This window comes from Acomys russatus, chromosome 20 (assembly GCF_903995435.1).
Source record: "Acomys russatus chromosome 20, mAcoRus1.1, whole genome shotgun sequence".
Lineage (NCBI taxonomy): Eukaryota > Metazoa > Chordata > Mammalia > Rodentia > Muridae > Acomys > Acomys russatus.
The window spans coordinates 414,222-434,400 of NC_067156.1; the positions used below are offsets into that span (position 1 = coordinate 414,222).

Consider the following 20,179-nt stretch of genomic DNA (forward strand, 5'->3'; position numbering starts at 1 on the left):
AGGAAAACTCAAAAGAAATCATACTACAGCGTGATGCTACTAACCGAAAAAAAGTAAATCTACACAAAGCAGATGTGTGGCAGCCTAGCCCTGGTGGTAGCTGAAGAACGGTGACTTTAAAGGGGCCTGTGTTTCTTTGGTAAGGTGAACAAACTTATAACCTTAAAAATATCTATGAGCACCAGGCATGGTGGCGCACGCCTGTAATGCCAGCAGCAAGAGGCAGGCAGATCTTTGAGTTTGAAGCCAGTCTGGTCTACAAAGTGAGTCCAAGGCAGCCAAGGCTACACAGAGAAACTCTATCTTGAAAAACCAAAAGAAAAAAAAAAAATCATGCATTTAAACCTCAGCACTTAAAAGGCAGAGGCAAGTGGATCTCTGAGTTTGAAGCCAGCCTTGTCTACAAAGAGTTCCAGGACAGGCAGACAGGCCAGGAACCAGAAGCTGGATAGTCCAGAAGCCTAGAATAGAATCAAACTCTACTGGCCAAAAAAAAAAAAAAAAAAAAAAGGTCCATGAATAAAATGATCCCTAATGACACTCTGCTGTCCTCATAGACTGGTACCTAGCCAGCTGTCATCAGAGGCTTCATCCAGCAACTGATAGAGAATTGAGCAGATGCAGAGACCCACAGTCATGTATTAGGCAGAATTCAGGGAACCTCACAGAAGAGGGAGAGGAAGGAGTGTAAGAGCCAAGGGGTCAACACCACAAGAACACAGTCCACAAAAACCAACTAAGCAGGACACATAGGTGCTCAGGGAGACTGAAGCAACAAAGAGAGAGCCCGACCGGTCTGAGCTAGGTCCTCTGCACATCCACTACAGTTGTGTAGGGTGGTGTTCTTGTAGGAATTGTAACAGTGGCAGTGGAGGGCTGTCTCTGACTCTTTTGCCTACTCTTGGGGCCCTTTTCCTCCTACTGGGATGCTTCATCCAGCCTAACGTGAGGGTATGTGGCTACTCTTATTTTAACTTGTCATGCTATGTTTGGTTGATTATCCCTGGGAGGTCTGCTCTTTTCTGAAGGGAAGGAAACAGAAGCTGGAGAAAGGGTAGGTAGAAGAGAAGGGATGGAAGGAGTGGAGGGAGGGAAAACTGCAGTCAGTATTAAAAAAAAAAAAAAAGAAGACATGCATGCACAAATGCCTATGTTTAATTCAATAACCTTCAAACCTGCATTCTTATATTTCTCCATGAACTTTTTATAATACAATAGCAGGGCAATACTAAACCATCACTAACTAACAAAACTTTTTGCAAAGCTGTATAAGGAAACAAATATTTAAATATTTCATTAATACTCAGTAAAAAAAAAATCATGAAGGAATATTAAGCTAGATAAGATGGCACATCCTTATAAGTTCTAATCCTAGAACTTGGGAGTCATCCTATAGGACTGGGAATATAAATAAAAGTACTTGCCACATAAGCCTGGACCTGAGTTGGAATCACCAGAACCCATGGAAACAGGCACAGTAGTGCACATCTCTAATCCCAGGGTTCCTAGGCAAAAAGATGCAGGTACAGGAAAATCTGAGAGGTTCAGGAGCCAACTACCCTGTCTTACACAGTAGCAAAGAGACCCTGTCTCAAACACAGTGGAAGGCAAGGACAGATGATCAATGCTCGCTCTCTCCCTCCCTCCCTTGAAAATACCCTCTCCAAAACCTACATAAGAAAATAAGAGAAAGTATACATCTTTTAAAGAAGTTAAAATTAGGGGCTGGAGAGATGCCTCAGAGGTTAAGAGCACTAACTGCTCCTCCAGAGGTCCTGAGTTCAATTCCCAGCAAACATATGGTAGCTCACAACCATTTATAATATAACATTCTAGAATGCAGGTACACATGCAGGCAGAGCACTATATACATAATAAATAAGTAAATCTTTTTTTAAAAAAAGAAGTTAAAATTAATCACACAAATTCCCACAAAGAAAATCTGGTCCAAAACAACTCACTGTAAATTATTTCATATATTTAAAGAGCATCTTTAATTCATTAACAAAGAAGAAATACTTAAACTCTCCAAAAGAGTTCAGCAAAATTCTGGCAAGAAAATGAAATACAAAAGAAAATAAAAATATACACTAGCCAGGTGTAGTAACACAGGCCTCTAATCCCAGAGCCAGGAGGCTAAAGATATCAACTCAAGGCCATCCTCCACTGCCTACAAAACTAAAGACCTTGTCTCAAAGTAAGTCAATAAATCAAGGGGAAAATGAAGTCTATGACTGGGTGCAATGGCCCACGCCTTTAATCCCAGCACTCGGGAGGCAGAGGCAGGGGGATCACTGTGAGCTCAAGGCCAGCCTGGTCTATAAAGCAAGTCCAGGACAGCCAAGGCTACACAGAGAAACTGGGTAGTGGGAGTGGGAGAAACGGAACCCAGCAATACATTAAGGAGATAAATGTTTCCTCTCACACAATCACAGCACTCTAGGTGCTTCTGTGAACATCCCCTGGGCCCTGAGATTCTTTTCTTTTTTTTATTTTTTTGAGACAGGGTTGCTCTATGTGGCCCTGGCTGTCCTGCACTTGCTCTATAGACCAGGCTGGCCTTGAACTCACAGAGATCCACCTGCCTCTGCCTCCCAAGTGGCCCTGAGATTCTTTGAGAGTCATAAACTCACAAATATTATCACAGATAAATCTCTACCTGTGTTCTGTATTCTAATGAGAAGGCAATGAAATTTATATTCCACTAAGTGATCTAGTACTTAAGGTAATTACTTGTGTAAACACTGAGTCAGAGACTAGGCTACGTACTTTTCTTAATTTTTTAATTTGATTTTAATTAGTGTGTGTGTGTCCACAACATGTGATGGTCAGAAACAATTTGCAGAGGTCAGTTCTCTCCTTTTACCATATGGGTTCAAGGGATTGACCTCAGGTCACCAGGCTTGGCTAAGTACCCTTATCCACTGAGCCAACAGCAATTCCCTTTGTAATTATTTTTATATGAATGAATAATATTGTTAAATATCTCAGTTTTAATATCTCAATATGGCAAACATCAATAAATAAATCCCACATAGAAGAACTCCTTTGGGGCTAAGTGTGTTTTTTTGTTTTGGCACAGTCTTCCTTCACAGGCCTGGCTGGCCTCTGCCTGCAGAGGACTGGAGTTAAAGGCATGTAATCCGTACCTAGCCCACGCACTCTTCATCCCATACTTTGAGGCTGAAGTTAGACTGCCTAAACCCAGGATGTCAGAGCTGGCCTGGGCAACTTACAGAAATGTGGGGGAGAAGGGGCCTTGAGAATCAGTGAGAGTACACTGCGTGCACCTCAGTGATAAAGAGCTTGCCTAGCATGCACTAGACCCAAGATCCCATCCCCAGTACCAAGCACAGAGGATGGGTGATGGATAACAATGAAATTGAACAAAGTATTTGGGGGGTGGGGGGTGGGAAAGTAAATGATCATTTTAACAAAACAGAAAAAGACTTAACATTTAACAGTCATTCATAATTTTAAATCTTAGTGAATTGAGACAAAATGTCCATCCTCACAATTTTCTATTTAATAGTATACTAGAATTCTAGTAAAAGTTTAGGGGAAAAAAAACAGGAATTATTTGTTTATCAATTATACCTCAATAAAAGTCACAATGACTAAACAGCGAAGAGTAAACTCATTATTTGAGGACACTATTCCTCTGTATGTAAAATCCTCAATGCACTCTCCAAAAACATTAGTGGAACAATCAAGAGAATTAAGATCACAAAATAAAAACAAACATTTAAAAAACAATTATATTTCTACATGCTAGGCAGGAGCATTGAGAGAGAATGTAAAAACACTGTCTCAGCTACGCAAGAACATCAAACTCTTAGAATCTAACAAAAGTCAGGCAAGGTCTCTATACTTAAACACTACAGCTCTGCTCTGACAAAATAAAGACCTAAACCAAATAGGAAGCATATGACACTCACAGATTTAGTATTAAATGTAGATTCTTCTAAAATTATAATTGAATATAAAATATTTTTAAAAAGAAAACAATGTAGAGAACTCACAGTATCTTACTTCATACTTACTTGCTTTTATTATCAAGAACACATGCTAATGTAACTTTAATCAACTAGATAATGAGACAAAAGCTCAAAGATGGCTCTGTAGTTGATTTTCAAGAAAGACTAAAACGAATCAGTTGTGGCAGCAAGAACTGTAAATAAATGGTGCTAAACAATTGTAAATACACATTCAAAGGGGGCACTTAGGCCCAAATGTGGAGGCACACGCCTATAATCCCAACACTCAGGGAGGCAGAGGCAGGCAGATCTCTGAGTTCAAGGCCAGCCTGGTCTACAAAGTGAGTCCAGGACAGCCAAGGCTACACAGAGAAACCCAGTCTCAAAAATAAATAAATAAATAAATTTTAAAAAGACACTTGAATTTATTTTGATGAAATAATTGGGTCACTTAATTGTAATGAATGTTCTTAATACTTACATTTTTCATTTTGATGTTTCCCCAGTCATCATCCTATTTCAAAGACAAACAAAAATGTTTAACCACCCTGCATCATTATTAAATTTGAAGCTACATCAAAATAAAATTTACATGCCTGCCCCAAAATTAGAAACTCAATCCAGACCTGCTTGACTTGTATACCACATGCTTTGGTTCCTTTTAGCTTAAACCCCTCTGATGCTCTGTTCCCTAAGTTTTAAGATATAAATAATATACCACACAAAAGTAATGAAGCTGGGCATCATGGCACACGTTTGTGATCCCAGAACCCAGGGAGGCAGAGGCAAGTGGCTCTCTGTGAGTTTGAGGCCAACCTGGTTTATAAAGCAAGTCCAGGAAAGCCAGGGCTACACAGAGAAATCCTGTCTCAAAAAACGGAAGAAGAAAAGTTAACGAAAAATCATAAAAGCTGGGTATAAAAGATATATGCAATCAATGTTCATTATTTCTAGTCAGTTTTGTTTGATGAGTATTTTCTGCTATATTCCAAAGTATATATCAAGACATAGCTTAGTACAGACTAGTATCCAACTCCCTGAAGGCCAAAGGTTCACAAAATTTGTGAAGAAGTTTTCATCAACATCTCTATCTATACTCAATAAACAGGGCAGGTAGTCTTTATCCTTAAATTAACTGCTGTTCTTCAGATTGTCCCATCAAACCTCATAAAAATACTTTCAGCTATCCTTATGTATATTATCAACAAGAGAAAAGAACAAGAAAAGAAGCCCTTCATCAAGGCCTGCTAAGCTTGAGCTCTTATCTCGAGTTTATGTGATCACTCAAAAAAGAAAAATAGGCTTTCTCTCCTTTTAAATAAACATTATTATTTCCTTCTACATCTAGATAGGAGTTAGACAGCAATTACGCTTTTTTTTTTCCATTTTATGTGCACTGGTGTTTCCGCCTGCACATATGTCTGTGTGAGAGTGTCAGATGCCCTGGAGTTACAACAGACATAAGCTGCCATGTGGGTACCGTGAACTGAACCCATATCCTTTGGATAAACAGCCACTGAGCCACATCTCTAGCCTCTGACAATAACTACTGCTAAGAGAAAAGGATTATTCTTTAAAATGTAGACTGTGAGAAAAAAAAAGTATGTAAGTGTCCCATTACTTGAGAAGCAGGCCTTTGATGAAAAAGTTAAACTCAATTTCAACCATCAAATACACATTACCAAAATATATTCTGTGACGTTTAAAACAAACAAACAAGCCGGGCATGATGACGCATGCCTTTAATCCCAGCAGAGGCAGGTGGATCACTGTGAGTTCGAGGCCAGCCTGGTTTACAAAGCGATTCTAGGACAGCCAAGGCTACCCAGAGAAACCCTGTCTCAAAAAACCAAAAACAAACAAATAAAAAAATTACCCCTACTGTTGCATTTTTATTACTCTATATGTATGGTGTTTTGCCTGTCCTGGAAGACCAGAAAAGGGTATCAGATCCACTAGAACTCAAATTATAGAGTTGTGGGCCCCACAGGTGGGTGCAAGAAATCCAACCTCAGTCCTCTGCAAATGTTCCTAACTACTGAGCCATCTCTCCAACCCCTGGTTGTATATTTTTAATAGATAAAATTTTCTATCCCTGTACGTGAAATTACTAAAGATATCTAAGTCCATTTTATATTAGTCCAAACAAAAATAAACATCTTCATATAAAAAAATTCAAACATTACAGATAATTTTAATATACTAATGTCCTGACCACTGGACGTATCTACTGAGTAAAGTTGCAAATGATACTCTGTACTACTGTACTTTGAAACAGGCATGATGCTCCTCTCATACACACCATCACTAGAGCAGTTTACACCAAAGGCAGAGGCAGGCAGATATGAGAGCTAAAGGCTGGCCTGATCTACCAAGGGAGATTAAAACCAGTCATGTCTCAAAAAAAAGCTACATTGTCAATAACCATAGTTTCTAGCATCAATTATATTAAACAGTATTAATGAAATTTTAGATCAGTTTTACCTTCAGGGTTCCTCCTTTCACCATAACTTTTTGTCTGGCTGGCTGGACTCCAGTCAATGCAAAAAGCTGGGCCTTGAACACCATTGGGGGCTCATCAGTATTCAACTCTACACCTTCAAATTTCTCCTTTCCCCATTTTACTGTAACTGTAAACAAAAGCATTATTATTTTTCACTTACATACTTTTTAAATTTATTGACCTCAAATTTAGAAAACCATTAGGTAATATGCCAGGCCCTGCCACCTGGGAGGTAGAGGCAAGCTTTCTTTGTGAATTCTGGGCCAGCCGAAATGACCTTGTCTCAATCCCATCCCCTTCCACCCAAAAAAAATGAAGTCAAAATATGTCCTTTGTTATGTTATTCCCAAAACGAGTAATATACATGCAGTGGATACAAAACAAAATTTTACTGGATCTAATTCAGCTCATTATTATATAAATGCAAGCATGTTGAGACTATAGCTTAGTGGCATAGCATCTGTCTAGCATACAAATGACAGGAGTTAAATTCCCAGCACTGCATGATAAAGGATGGGGGGAAGGAAAAGGGAGGAAGCAAAGGGGGTGGGGGGGAGACTGACTGACTTGAGAAGTTAACTGATACCTTCATGTCACAAAATTGGTTAATAAATAACCAAGTATTCTAAACTATAATCCAACAGTCTCTGTAAACTAAGGTGAACCTCTAGTCACACTGAATTATTTGCCAGAAAAAAGTTCCTGGCCTTCACTATGTACTTAGCTGTAAAACAGTGGCTCTCCACGTTCCTAAGGCTGTCTGATCCTTTAATACAGTTCCTCATGTGTGGTGACCTCCCCAACTATAAAATTATCTTCACTGCTACTTCATAACTGTGATTTTGCTCCTGTTATGAACTGTAGTGTAAATATCTGTGTTTTCTGAAGGTCTGAGGTGACCCCTATGAAAGGGTCATTTAACCCCAACAAAGGGGTTTTTCACTTACATACTTTTTAAATTTATTGACCTCAAACTTAGAAAACCATTAGGTAATATGCCAGGCCCTGCCACCTGGGAGAAGCCCACAGGTTGAGAAGCACCGGTTTAAAGCAACATATACTGTTAGAACAGAGAGAGAAAGATAAGAGAGCTTATGAAACATAAATCTTGAAGTAATAAAAGAGCACTGAGAGCAGGTTAAGGAATTATATGATTCAGGTTGGGTATGTGGTTACACATCTTTAATCCTAGCACTCAAGAAGCAGAAGGAGGTGAATCCCTGAGTTCCAGGCCAGCAAGATGTACATGAGACCTTGTCTCAGTTAAAAAAAAAAAAAAAAAAAAAAAAAAAAAGTAACAATTCTTGGGCCTATGAGACGGTTGCTGGATAAAAGCTTGGTGCTTGGGCACTGGTGGCTAAGCCTGGCAATGTGGGTTCAATCACACACGGTAGAAGAAGAAGCCAATTCCTCTGTGTATCAAACCCATTCTGCATGCATACACCACTCATATACAATAAATAAAACAGATTTAATAGCAAGCAAGTTACCTTTAGAGAGAATCTAATATAGTCTACCTAATAAAGAAGAGAGGATATAGTTGTTATAACGATGTTTATCACAAAAACTAATGCCTCAAAGAACAACAATCTTTTATTTATTTTTTTAAGACATGGTCTCACAATGCAGCCCTGTTTATAACTCATTATGCAGATCAGGGTGGCCTTGAACTAACAGAAAGACTCTGCCACCCAAGTCCTGAGATGAAAAACATACACCACCACATACAGCGGAGCAGCAAAGATCTTCAGTAAGGAAGTAATTCTTTTTTTTTTTTAAAGACTTATTTATTTTATTTATTGCATATGAGTGCTTTATCTGCAGAAGAGGGTATCAGATTACATTATGGATGGTTGTGAGGCACTATGTGGTTGCTGGGAATTGAACTCAGGACCTCTGGAAGAGCAGGTAGTGCTCTTAACCACGGAGCCATCTCTCCAGCCCAGGAAGTAATTCTATTTTGTTCAGTTTGCCTCTCTCTGTACCCTACACTGTACCAAAATTTGTGATCCTTCTCAGTGCTTCAAATGTTAAGATTAAAGGTAAGAGCCATCATAACCCCACCAGGAAAGATTTCTTGGAGGAAGTATTAACTTTTGAACTATCGCCGCCAACTTTGAGTTGAATCTCAAAACAAAGGTTCTAGCCAGAGAATAGAAGTATTCCTAAAACAGACAGGAAAAGCATTTAGCATGAGTTCTGAGATACCAGTAATCCCTCAGTATAAGGGCCAAGTCAGAAAGGTAAGATATGGCATGCTAAAACATACATACGTCCTTTTATTGTATAGGCAATGTGTAATCTTCATAAGATTTAAATAAAGGCTGCTGTCTGTTTAATTATTGGACAACTATAGCAGTAGCAGGAAAACAGATTCGAATGTGGCACAAACTGTACTTATAAAGAGACAAAAGAAAAGGCAGTTTCTACTTAGCATGTACAAGGTCCTGGGTTTGATCCTCAATACTACAAGAACAAGTTGTTTTTGTTTAGTTTGGGGTTGGGAGGTGTTTTGTTCTTGTTTGGTTTTTCAAGACAGGGTTTCCCTGTGTTGGTTCTGACCAGGCTGGCCTCAAAATCAGAGATCTACCTGCCTCTACCTCCAAAGTGCTGCGATCAAAGGCATAGGCCACTACACACAGCCTATAAGTTTTCAGCCTTGGGACTCTAAGTGAGAGAAGCATGGGAGAATGGGGAAATAGAAGGATCCAGAGGGTCCTAGAAACCTACAAAAAGAACATTATGATGGGCGGATCTGGGCCCAGGGGTCCTGCTCAAACTATGGCACCAGCCAAGGACAATACATGCAGTAAACTTCAAATCCCTACCCAGATCTAGCCAATGGACAGGACATTCTCCACAGTTGAGTGGAGAGTGGGGTCTGACTTTCACATAAACTCTGGTGCCCCATATTTGACCACGTCCCCTGGATGGGGAGGCCTGGTGGCACTCAGAGGAAGGATAGCATGCTAACAAGAAGAGACTTGATACCCTATGAGCATATACAGGGGGAGGAGGTCCCCCTCAGTCACAGTCATAGGGGAGGGGAGTAAGGGGAAATGGGAGGGAGGGAGGAATGGGAGGATACAAGGGATGGGATAACAATTGAGATGTAATATGAATAAATTAATAAAATATATTTTTAAAAAGTTTTAAAGTAACATATAATAGTACAAGCTAGGCAGGTTATGGTGGCATATGCCTTTAATCCCAGCACTCCGGAGGCAGAGGCAGGTGGATCGCTGCCAGTTCGAGGCCAGCCTGGTCTACAAAGCAGAGTCCAAGACATCCAAGGCTATACAGAGAAACCTTGTCTCGAAAAACAAAAACAAACAACAACAACAAAAATAGTACAAGCTAAAGATAACATAGGGCTAAATAAAGACCGTATTAGAGATAAGGAAGTGGCCAGGCATGGTGGTGCATATCTTATAATCCCAGTAGTTGAGAGGCAGAGGCAGGCAATCCCTTGAGCTACAAGCCAGTTAAGCCTACACAGCAGACCCTGTCTCCAAATAAATAAATGAATAAAAGAATACACTCTAAAATTAATTATTATTCTTGGTTCACATCATTCTTTAAAAGCAATCAAATGTCTTATAAAGGAATTAATGTATGCCAAAAGTGAAGACACAGAGATAATCAATAAATCACATATCCATAGCCAACTAGAGTCGCCATACTCATTTCAGAAGCCATTTTGACCAAGAAGACAGTCAAGTTCATTAACTAAGGAAAATGTGACTCTCAGTCAGTACCTTAGAATGCCATCAACAAATGATTCCTGACAATGCCAAAGTGAAAGAAATGCCATTCGCCAGTATTTGTGTTCACCTGCCCTTTGAAGCTAACACTGTTTCATCTTCCAAGTCCATAACAATGTATGCTGAAACTAAAACGAAGCATCAAAAAAGGCTGAACTGCAGTCGGCTTCAGACAGGTACAAAGGGGGAGGCAGAACCAAAAGGGTAAGCGACGGGAGCTACTGAGAGCAATCGCAAGCAGAAGGAAGGGGAGCAAGCCTTCTACTCGACACCTTCCACCTCCAACTTCCTTCTATGGCCAGGAACTCAAAGCAATCACACTCCAGCAGCCTGGTCTCCCGAGCCCCAAGACACACCTTCACCTTCCCGGCACACTAGGGCAGGGACAGAAACTATTCTGCAGAGTCACGACTCGACTCTTGATCTTTCCCCCGTCTCCACGGCTGCTCCCACCCCACCCACTCGGAGACACAGCAGACCAGCTCCCACGCGTAGCTGGGCTCCGACTCGCGTGGCGGCCACTCCGCACTTCCCCCCGTGGCCCTCGGCGGCTGTGTCCTGCGCGCGCCGCTGCAGGCTGGGCCTAGGCGGAGGCCTAGCGTGGCTGCGAGGGCGGCACGGGGGAAGATGGAGCTCACCAGAGTAGAGTGGCATGGCGAGGCAGGAAGGAGCAAACGGCCCGGGAGGCTGGGTCTGACAAGGACGGCAGAGGAAGATGAAGCAGCTGGTGGAGCCGGCCGGGAAGGAAGCGCGGTGGTGGTGGCGGTAGCTCCGGTGCGACAAGCCTCATTCAAACCGGCCACTGGCGATGACGCAGCAGCACGCTGTTCGCCCAGGGAGCCACTGCGGGAGTGTGGGAGGGGGTGCAGCACGGGGAAGGGGCGGGGCCTGGGTAGGACCATGGGCGGAGGGGGGGTGGAGACTGTGGGGGCGTGGCCTGGGCAGGGGTGGTGGAGGCTGTGGGGGCGGGGCCTGTGAATGGGCGGGGCCTGGGCAGGGGGTGGTGAAGGCTGTGGGGACTGGACCTGGGGATGGTGGGAGGTCCCGGCACTCAGAGCGAGGATTCCTAGCCTGAAGCTGAGGAAGGAAGAAAGTCCTAGAAGTCGGGCAGGACCTGGGCATGAGGAAAGGGAAGGGCGGGCGGATGGAGGAGTAGCTGCCGGGCCTGCAGTAGGGAAACAAAGGAGAAGGCCTTACAGGGGTAGGCGAAACCCCGGGTGAGTAGAGAAAACAGGCGGGCTTAGGGCGAAAGGAGGAGGATCTTGGAGGGAGCTCAAGGCCTAAGAGGAGCACGCGCCTGGGGCCTGGCGGACCTGCGCTCCTTCGCACTGAGGAGCCACCATCTGGCACCCACACAACACTTGGTCCTCGTCCTGCCACAGGTGGAAACCTGGTATTCCCACTTGTGGCTAGATCATACTCTGTACTGTGCTTTCATTAACTCATCTGTTGCCTTTTACTAACTCTGTTGGTTGAACGTGTGCTCAGGCATTGTTTGATGCTGTGACAACAGGGTGTGAGCAACATTTATTAAGATTCCCGTCCTGGGGGCTGGAGAGATGGCTCAAAGGCTAAGAGCACTGCCTGCCCTTCCAAAGGTCCTGAGTTCAGTTCCCAGCAACCACATGGTGGCTCACCACCATCTATAATGAGATCTGGTGCCTTCTTCTGGCGCGCAGGGAAAACACTGTATAACTAAGAAATAATTAATTAAAAAAGATTTCCATGAGTTAACTACATCACGTTTGTTTACAGTACACACTTAGGTACCACACTAACTTCTGGGAACCTGCTCACCTATATTTAAAACACATGGGATCAAAGGCAGTCTTTGGAAATACAGGAGCAATGCAAAGGGAGCTTTAAAAAAATTATTTTCCGCCAGATGGTGGTGGCACATGCCGTCTTTAATCCTAGGACTTGGGAGGCAGAAGCAGGTGGAACTCTGAGTTTGAGGCCAGCCTGGTCCACAGAGTGAGTTCCAGAACACCAGGGCTAAAACAGAGGGGGGAAATTATTTTACAAGGTTGTCCTTGCTCAATGACCGGGGGAGTCCAGGATGATAACAGCCTTATTACACATTGCTAAATGGATAGATAGACTTATGTTTAAGGTGGACTTCCTTACATTATAAAAATTATTGGTTAGATTTCTTGGTTTGGATTGGTTGTTTTTTGTTGTTGTTGTGTTGTTTTGTTGAGACATGGTTTCTCTGTGTATGTAGCCTTGGATGTCCTGAAACTCACTTTGTAGACTAGGCTGACCTCTAACTCAGAGATCTGCCTCCCAGTTATAGGATTAAAGATGTGGGGCTGGAGAGATGGCTCAGAGATTAAGAGCACTGCCTGCTCTTCCTGAGGTCATGAGTTCAATTCCCAGCAACCACATGGTGGCTCACAACCATCTATAATGTGATCTGATGCCCTCCTCTGGCCTGCAGGTGTACGTGCAGGCAGAGCACTGTATACATAATAATAAATAAATAAATCTTTAAAGATGTGTGCCACCACCACCAGCATGTATTGGGAAGGTCTTAACCTACATGTTTATGAATAAACAAGGCCTGTGAAAAATGGCCAAATACCGGGACTTTTATAATCTTGTTAATGCACCCAGGACAAGAGAGCAAGGCCTCTCAATTACATTCGTAACAGGGACTTTTGTTTGGGTTTTGGTTTTGATTTTTCGAGACAGGGTCTCTCTGTGTTAGCCTTGCTAGTCCTGGACTTGCTTTGTAGACCAGGCTGGCCTGGAACTCACAGAGACTTCTGTTTTTGTTTTTGGAGACAGAGTTTTTCTGTGTAGCCTTGGCTGTCTAGGACTCACTTTGTAGACCAGTCTGATCTCGAACTCACAGAGATCGGCCTACCTCTGCCTCCAGAGTGCTGGGATTACAGGCATGTGCCACCATGCCCAGCTGAATTCTGTTCATCTTTAAAATCCCCTGTTTATTACTAACTACTTTATATAAACAAAGTCTGTCCTTCTTTTGGGTTTACAGGCATGCACCACCGCACCCAGCTAAGAGGCCTACTCTTACAATTACTCCTATCAAGTAGTATTACATCCGTAGCTATTCTCTCCTCTTCCCATGAGTATGTGTGAATCTAAAGCACTCAATATAGGATACAAAATGACTCAAACACAGATCCTGTCTTAGTAGGACCTAGAATAACTCAAAAGAACTAACATGCATTAACTCCATTTCTAAATGGAGCCTTTTGCTGGAAGCAACAGAAGCCAGCAATGCCCAGGATGAAGAGAGAACTGTCTGGCTCCACCTCCCTCCATATGCATTGAGGCACAGGAGATGGGCTTCCCCAAATGGAAAAGCCACCTAGTAGTTTCCCATAGCTGCTGAAACTCTGCCATAGACTTAGTGACTGCAAGACACATAGATGAATTATGTTGTTGTTGTTGTTAGCGGTGATTGTGTGTATGTGTATGTGTGCATGTGTGTGTACATGCCACACCATGCATGTGGTAATGAGTCAAAGTACAGCATTGTAGAGCCAGTCCTCTCCTTCTGCCTTTATGTTGCTTACAAGGATAGGTTGCTAGGCTATTTCATCTTCCAGTTCTTGCTCTTCACTCCTACCTCGAAATGTCCCCACATTCCAATCGCTCTACTTACCTCCTTGATATATGTTTAAGCCTTACAAGCTGGAAATATTTCTCTGCCAATTTATTTATCTTGTCTGTTAAAGTTTTTCTTTTTTGAGATTATAATTACATTTATATTATATGTCCATATACCCCTCCTTGCTCTCTTTCAAATTCATGACCTCTTTTTTCAATGATTGTTGTTACATGCATATATGTATTTCTAAATATAACATGTTTAGTCTGTATGATGTTACTTGTATGTATGTTTTAAGGATTACTATTTGGTCTTGGATAACCAATTGGTGGGCTTTTCCCTGAAGAAGAGCAATTCTCCCACTCCCATTGCTCAGTTGCCTGTAGTTTTCTGTGTAGTGTTGAGGCCTTGTGGGGTTTCACCCATCTACTTTGGCATGTCTATTGGTCTCATTCTTGTTTGGGCAGTAATGTTGCTAAGACTTTATGGGTATAGTGTCTGACATTCCTAGGAGATGCTATCTCACAGCAAACTTCTGCTTGTAGAATCTTTTACCCACTTTTCCAAAATGTTCCCCGAACCTAAGGTGCTGGATTGTCTTGTAGATGTATCCATTAGGACTGGACTCCACAGCTCTGGTTTTTGATTGGTTATGATTTTCTGTAATAGTCTCCAATACTTTTTTATTTTTTCAAAATTTACTATGTGTATGGTGTTTTTGCCTTCATGTATGTCTGTGTACCACATGTGTATCTGGTGCCCAGAGAGATCAGAAGAGGGCATTGGATTCCCTGGAAGCAGAATTAGCATGGTTGTAAGTTGCCATGTGGGTGCTAGGACTTGAATTCACATTCTATGGAAAAGCAGCCAATGGTCTTACCTGCTGAACCAATTCTCCTGACTCTTCTCTGCCTTTTTAAACAATTGCTTTTGCCAGGAGGTGGTGGTGCATGCCTTTAATCCCAGCACTCAGGAGGCAGAGGCAGACAGATCTCTGTGAGTTCAAGGCCAGCCTGGTCTATAGAGTGAGTTACAGGACAGCCAAGGCCACACAGAGAAACTCTGTCTTGAAAAAACAAAAATAAGAACCAAGAGTGGTGGTGCATGCCTTTAATCCCAGCACTTAGGAGGCAGAGGTAGGTGGATCACTGTGAGTTTGAGGCCAGCCTGGTCTACAAAATGAGACCAGCAGCCAGGACTACGCAGAGAAACCCTGTCTCAAAAATAATAAAAAAAGAAAGAAAAACAAAAATAAACAACTTCTCTTTGCACCAATTATCCCAATTAGCCTTTAATTACTCTTTTAATATTTACCATCAACAGTTAATGATGTGTAGTATCCCATTTATGTATGTATAATATATATATATATGTATATATCAGTTATATTTCCCCTTCATTGTTCCCTCTTCACCGATTTTTGGTGGCTAGTTTGATTGGAGCTTTCAGGATTGCATCATGTTCTGGGGTCCTTTGATATTTGTATCTGTAGGGCTAGCTAGATGACTAGAGAGGACAGCAATGAAGAGGACAGGGAAAATCACGGAGCTGAGACCCAAGGGCAGCAGCCACCTCAACGTCGGTGTCGCCGCAACTTCAATTACAGACACAGACACCCAGAGAACTATAAACCACAAGATGGCAAAGAGACAAAAGCAGCTGATCCACCAGCTGAGAATTTGCTCCCAGAGCTGAGCAGGGCGGGGCCGAGTAAATGCCGGCTTACCATCTCTACCATCATCTGGTTTGGTCATCCACAAGAAGAAATGAATATGAAATTGCAGCAATAAGAAATGAACAAAGATTGGAGCTGAAGACCTGAAGTGCTTGCTTTTTGCCCATTGACCAGATACACTAGAGCTATCTGCATTGTCTATGCAGCATGGGGTTTTTATTATTTTTACCTAAAGATGTCTCTTTTTGGTAATGACAAATGTGTTTTTTAAGGAAATAAAAAGGCCTGGTTTTTCTCAATACACCTTTAATGGCTTTTAAATTGTTTTATATCTAGTCAAGTTGAGATTTTTAAGAACTTCCTTTTTAATTTGTAATAAACGTTTACAACGTAATTAAAAAGAAAAAGTCAACAAACCGCAAGCACCTGTTAATAAAGGCCTTAAATAAAAAAAAAAAAAAAATTTAAAAACCCAAAAAACAAAACAAAACAAAAAATTGGTAATGGAATTCAGAGAAGAAAGAAATTGAAGTATGTTGACATTTGGGGCATCAGAGCTCTAGATAACTACAGAAAAAAGCAAAACCCTAGGGCAATAAAATGTAATAATTTCACAATTATTTTTAATTATATACTCATGAACCCCTACATTTCAGGAACTCACAGTCCATCAGAAAATAAGAAAATACCAGGCACGTGCCTTTTCTCCCATCACAGGCAGGTGACTCTCTGAGAATGTGAGGCCAGCCTGATTCTTATAGTAAATTCTAAGGCTACATAGTGAGACTGTCTCAAAATAAAATAAAAGAAACCAAAGTAAGCAGTGTTTAGAATATATGGCCAGGAGTGGTGGTTTACTATTACAATCTTAGAATTCAAGAAAAAGAAACAAGCCGGGCAGTGGTAGCGCTCACCTTTAATCCCAGCACTTGGGAGTCAGAGGCAGGCGAATCTCTGAGTCTGAGGCCAGCCTGGTCTACCAAGAGAGTCCAGGACAGCCAAGGCTACACAGAGAGAGACCCTGTCTCAAAGAAAAGAAAGAAATGAAGGAACGAAGAGAAACAAGAGGCTTGTGAGTTGCAGGCTAACCTGGGCTATGGTGAGAACCTGTCTTGGAAAATAGACTATTAAAACATGTAAAAATGCTTATGGAGGTTCGGAGGGAGGCTGGATAGATAGAGCAGAGGGTGCATGTGCAGGACTAAGGCAGTAGATAAGGCAGGATGGGCAATATGGGATGTGATGATTACAGAGAGCCTCAGTATCAGGGGAAATGTTCAGTCTCAGTTCAACAGAGCTCCCTTTTCAGGTCACTGTTCATCACAAAGGAAAAGTAGTATTGACATTTCCACCTGCTGGGCTGTTCCAGATTATTTAAAGAATAGCCTGTAAAGAAAGACAAGACTCTTCCATCTCCTTGTGCCTCAGTTTCACACCTCACTGGCAGCTGCATTTTGACTCTTTCTGACTTCATATCTCAGGTAATTCTATAATTCTAAACAATATAACCTTATTACTTAATTTATCACGTTTAGTGGAATATTTACTGAATTTATACTGTAAAATATGAGAAGTATCTATTATGTTGTACCTACAATGTACCTCTCTCCCATCTTCTATTTATTTTTTATTGAAAATACATTTTTTTCATACAATATATTCTAATCAGTTTCTCCTCCCCAGACTCGTCCAAGATACTTCCATTTCCCATCCACCCAACTTCACACTTTGTCTTTCTTTGGAGAATAAATGGGCAGACAAAAATTGCAAGTAAGCCAGGTGTGGTGGCACACGCCTTTAATCCCAGCACTCAGGAGGCAGAAGCAGGTGGATCGCTGTGAATACAAGGCCAGCCTGGTCTACAAAGAGAGTACAAGACAGCCAAGGCTACACAGACCCTGTCTTGAAAAAAAAATACAAGCAAACCAGAATTAAAAAAAATAAAAATGAATAAGGCCAGGCACAGTGGTGCACACCTGTAATCCCAGCACTCAGGAGGCAGAGGCAGGTGGATCTCTGTAAGCTCAAGGCCAGCCTGGTCTACAAAGTGAGTCCAGGCCAACCAAGGCTACACAGCGGAACCCTGTCTCAAAAAAAAGAAAAGAAAAGAACAAGAAAAATATGCCAGGCTCTGAGTTTGAAGCCAGCGTGGTCTAAAAAAAAGTTCCAATACAGCCAGCGATACATAGAAAAATCCTGTCTCAAAGCAAACAAACAAAACAACACACAACAGACACACATACACACCATAAAATACAAAAGTGGAAACCAAGATCTACAACTGAAAGACCAATAACACAAAAGATGCCCAAGCAAAGCAATGTGAAACAAAATGTCTACGGAGACACCACAGAGTTCCTGTTCTGTGGCCAATCGCTGCTGGGCGTGAGGCCTGCCTTCAAGAGTGTCATGTACCCAGTGAAGCATCATTGGAGAAAACTAATTGTTCCTTTGCTAGCGGATGTCAATTGGAGATACTTTCTTCTTGGTTAGGAATGGGAGATCATGTCCACTTTCCCCTCTCAGTGCTGGGACCCCTTCTGGCTTGGCCTGAGCATGCTGCCACAGTCTCTGTGAGTTTCTATGTGCATCAGTCCCGTTTTATCTGGAAGACACTATATCCCTGGAGTCATCCATCCCTCTAGCTTTCAAAATCTTTCTGCTTCCTCTGTCTATAGCTCCCTGAGGCCTGAGGGGAGAGGTTTGATGAAGACCTCCCACTTAGGATTGCATGCTCCAAAGTCTCTCACTCCCTGCACATTGTGAGTATATTAGTTCCTATCTACTGCAAGAGGAAGTGGCTTCTCTGGAGATGGCTGAGTGAGGCACTGATTGGGTATAGCAGAATGCCATTAGGAGTTATTTTGTTGCTGTGTTCCTTAGTAGAACAATAGTGTTTGGTTCTACACTAGGCCTATGGCCTCATCAGTCTCAGGTTCTTGGCCGCCTTAGCAATGTCAGGCATGAAATCCATTTCCTTGAGAAGAACAGTAGTATTTGGTTATCTCCTAGGTCCATGGCCTGTCTTGTCTCAGGTCGTGGCCACCTGAGCAAAAGCAGGCATGGGTTCCATCTCATGGAACAGAGGCTGGTTGGATACTTTCACAACATTTGCCCCACTATTGCACCAACAGATCATGCAGGCGGATCACTACTGCTGGTTTGGTGGCTGTTACCTTTCTTCTCTGATAGTTTACAGAGTATCTTATAGCACCATGAACACTAGTCAGGAAGAATGAAGGCTCCTAGTTAGACTGCAGCTTGACTTCTCCACATTCAAGGAGACATAGTAAGTGTCTCCAGCACTCGGGCCCTGACCACCAGTTTGTGGAGAACAACAATAGTCTTGCAATAGCCTGAGTTGTGTTCGCCAATGGCTCGACTCCGGGCACTGGAGGTTCCATTCGGCAACAAGAAATTTAGATTTCTTTTATATATAAAATTTGGGAGGGATGCTTTCTGAGACAAGGTTTCCCTGTTTACCAGAGTACTGACTGTCCTGGACTCACTTTGTAGATGAAGATAGGCTCAAATTCACAGAGATCTACCTGTCTCTGCCTCCCAAATGCTGAGACTCAAGGTTTGCACCACTATGCCTGGCCCATATATGTTTTTGTTGTTGTTCTTGAGGGTTTTAAAAATCTTTTTGGTGTTTCTTTTTTTTTTATTTAATTAATTTATGCAGATTACAGCTCAATTGTTATCCCCTCACTTGTATCCGCCCGTCCCTCCCTTCCTCCCTCTTTCACCCAATTCCCCTCCCCTAGGTCTGAGACAGAAGGGGATTTCTCCCCACCATATGGTCACAGCCTATCAAGTCTCATCCTGGTGGCCTGCTTATCCTTTCTCTAAGTGCCACCAGGCCTCCCAACCAAGGGGAAGTGGTCATATATGGGGCACCAGAGTTCATGTCAGAGTCAGTCCCCGCTCTGCACACAACTATGGAGAATGTCCTGTCCATTGGCTAGATCTGAAAAGGGATTCAATGTTTACTGCATGTATTGTCCTTGGTTGGTGCAGTAGTTTGAGCAGACCCCGCTGGGTCCAGATGTTCTTCTTGTAGGTTTCTAGGACCCTCGGGATCCTTCTATTTCCCCATTCTCCCATGCTTCTCTCACCTGGAGTCCCAATAGGAAGCCCCCACATCTATCCCAATCTCCTGGTAAGTGAAGACTTTCATGGAACATCCCTTTTGGGCTAGTGTCCAATTATAAGTGAGTATACCATGTGAGTCTTTCTGAGTCTGGGTTAACTCACTCAGTATGATCATTTCTAGTTCCATCCATTTCCCCGCAAATTTCAGGATTTCCTTGTTTTTAAAGGCAGGGGTGGTATTCCCTAGTGTAAATGTACCATAATTCTTTATCTGCTCTTCGACTGAGGGACATTTAGGTTGTTTCCAGGTTCTGGCTATTATGAATAAGGCTTCTATGAACATATGAGCATATGTCCTTGTTCTGTGATGTGGGAAGCTGAAGCTCCTGGCAACCTGCCAGGCAAGATGATTTGCAATTCTGCTCCTGGCTGGTAAACAAGTCCTTATTTGGGTTGTGGGCCGTGCTTTGCTCTGATGTATGCACCCCACCTTGTCGGGAACCAATTGGAGCTACCGACATAAGAGCTGCTGATTGGGTGAGACAGAGGATATAAGAGGGGCACTGGGGTGCAGGAAAGTAAAAG

The 20,179-nt window shown here is 42.4% G+C and overlaps 1 protein-coding gene across 3 annotated transcripts in view; it reads right to left on the reverse strand.

The window, feature by feature from the left end:
• The window catches only part of Usp14 (ubiquitin specific peptidase 14), a 32,764-nt gene extending 21,687 nt beyond the window's left edge, over window positions 1-11,077 (reverse strand). For 2 of the 3 annotated variants that reach the window (XM_051163067.1, XM_051163066.1), the window contains exons 1-3: window positions 10,883-11,075; window positions 6,462-6,607; window positions 4,459-4,491 (exon numbers count right to left, since the gene is read on the reverse strand). In XM_051163067.1, the coding sequence (XP_051019024.1) occupies window positions 4,459-4,491; window positions 6,462-6,607; window positions 10,883-10,898 (195 nt within the window). In that variant the 5' untranslated portion in view covers window positions 10,899-11,075. Of the gene's footprint in view, window positions 1-4,458; window positions 4,492-6,461; window positions 6,608-10,882 lie in introns of all 3 variants that reach the window. The other variant, XM_051163068.1, reaches the window with a different exon arrangement.
• Between the last annotated feature and the right edge of the window lie 9,102 nt (window positions 11,078-20,179).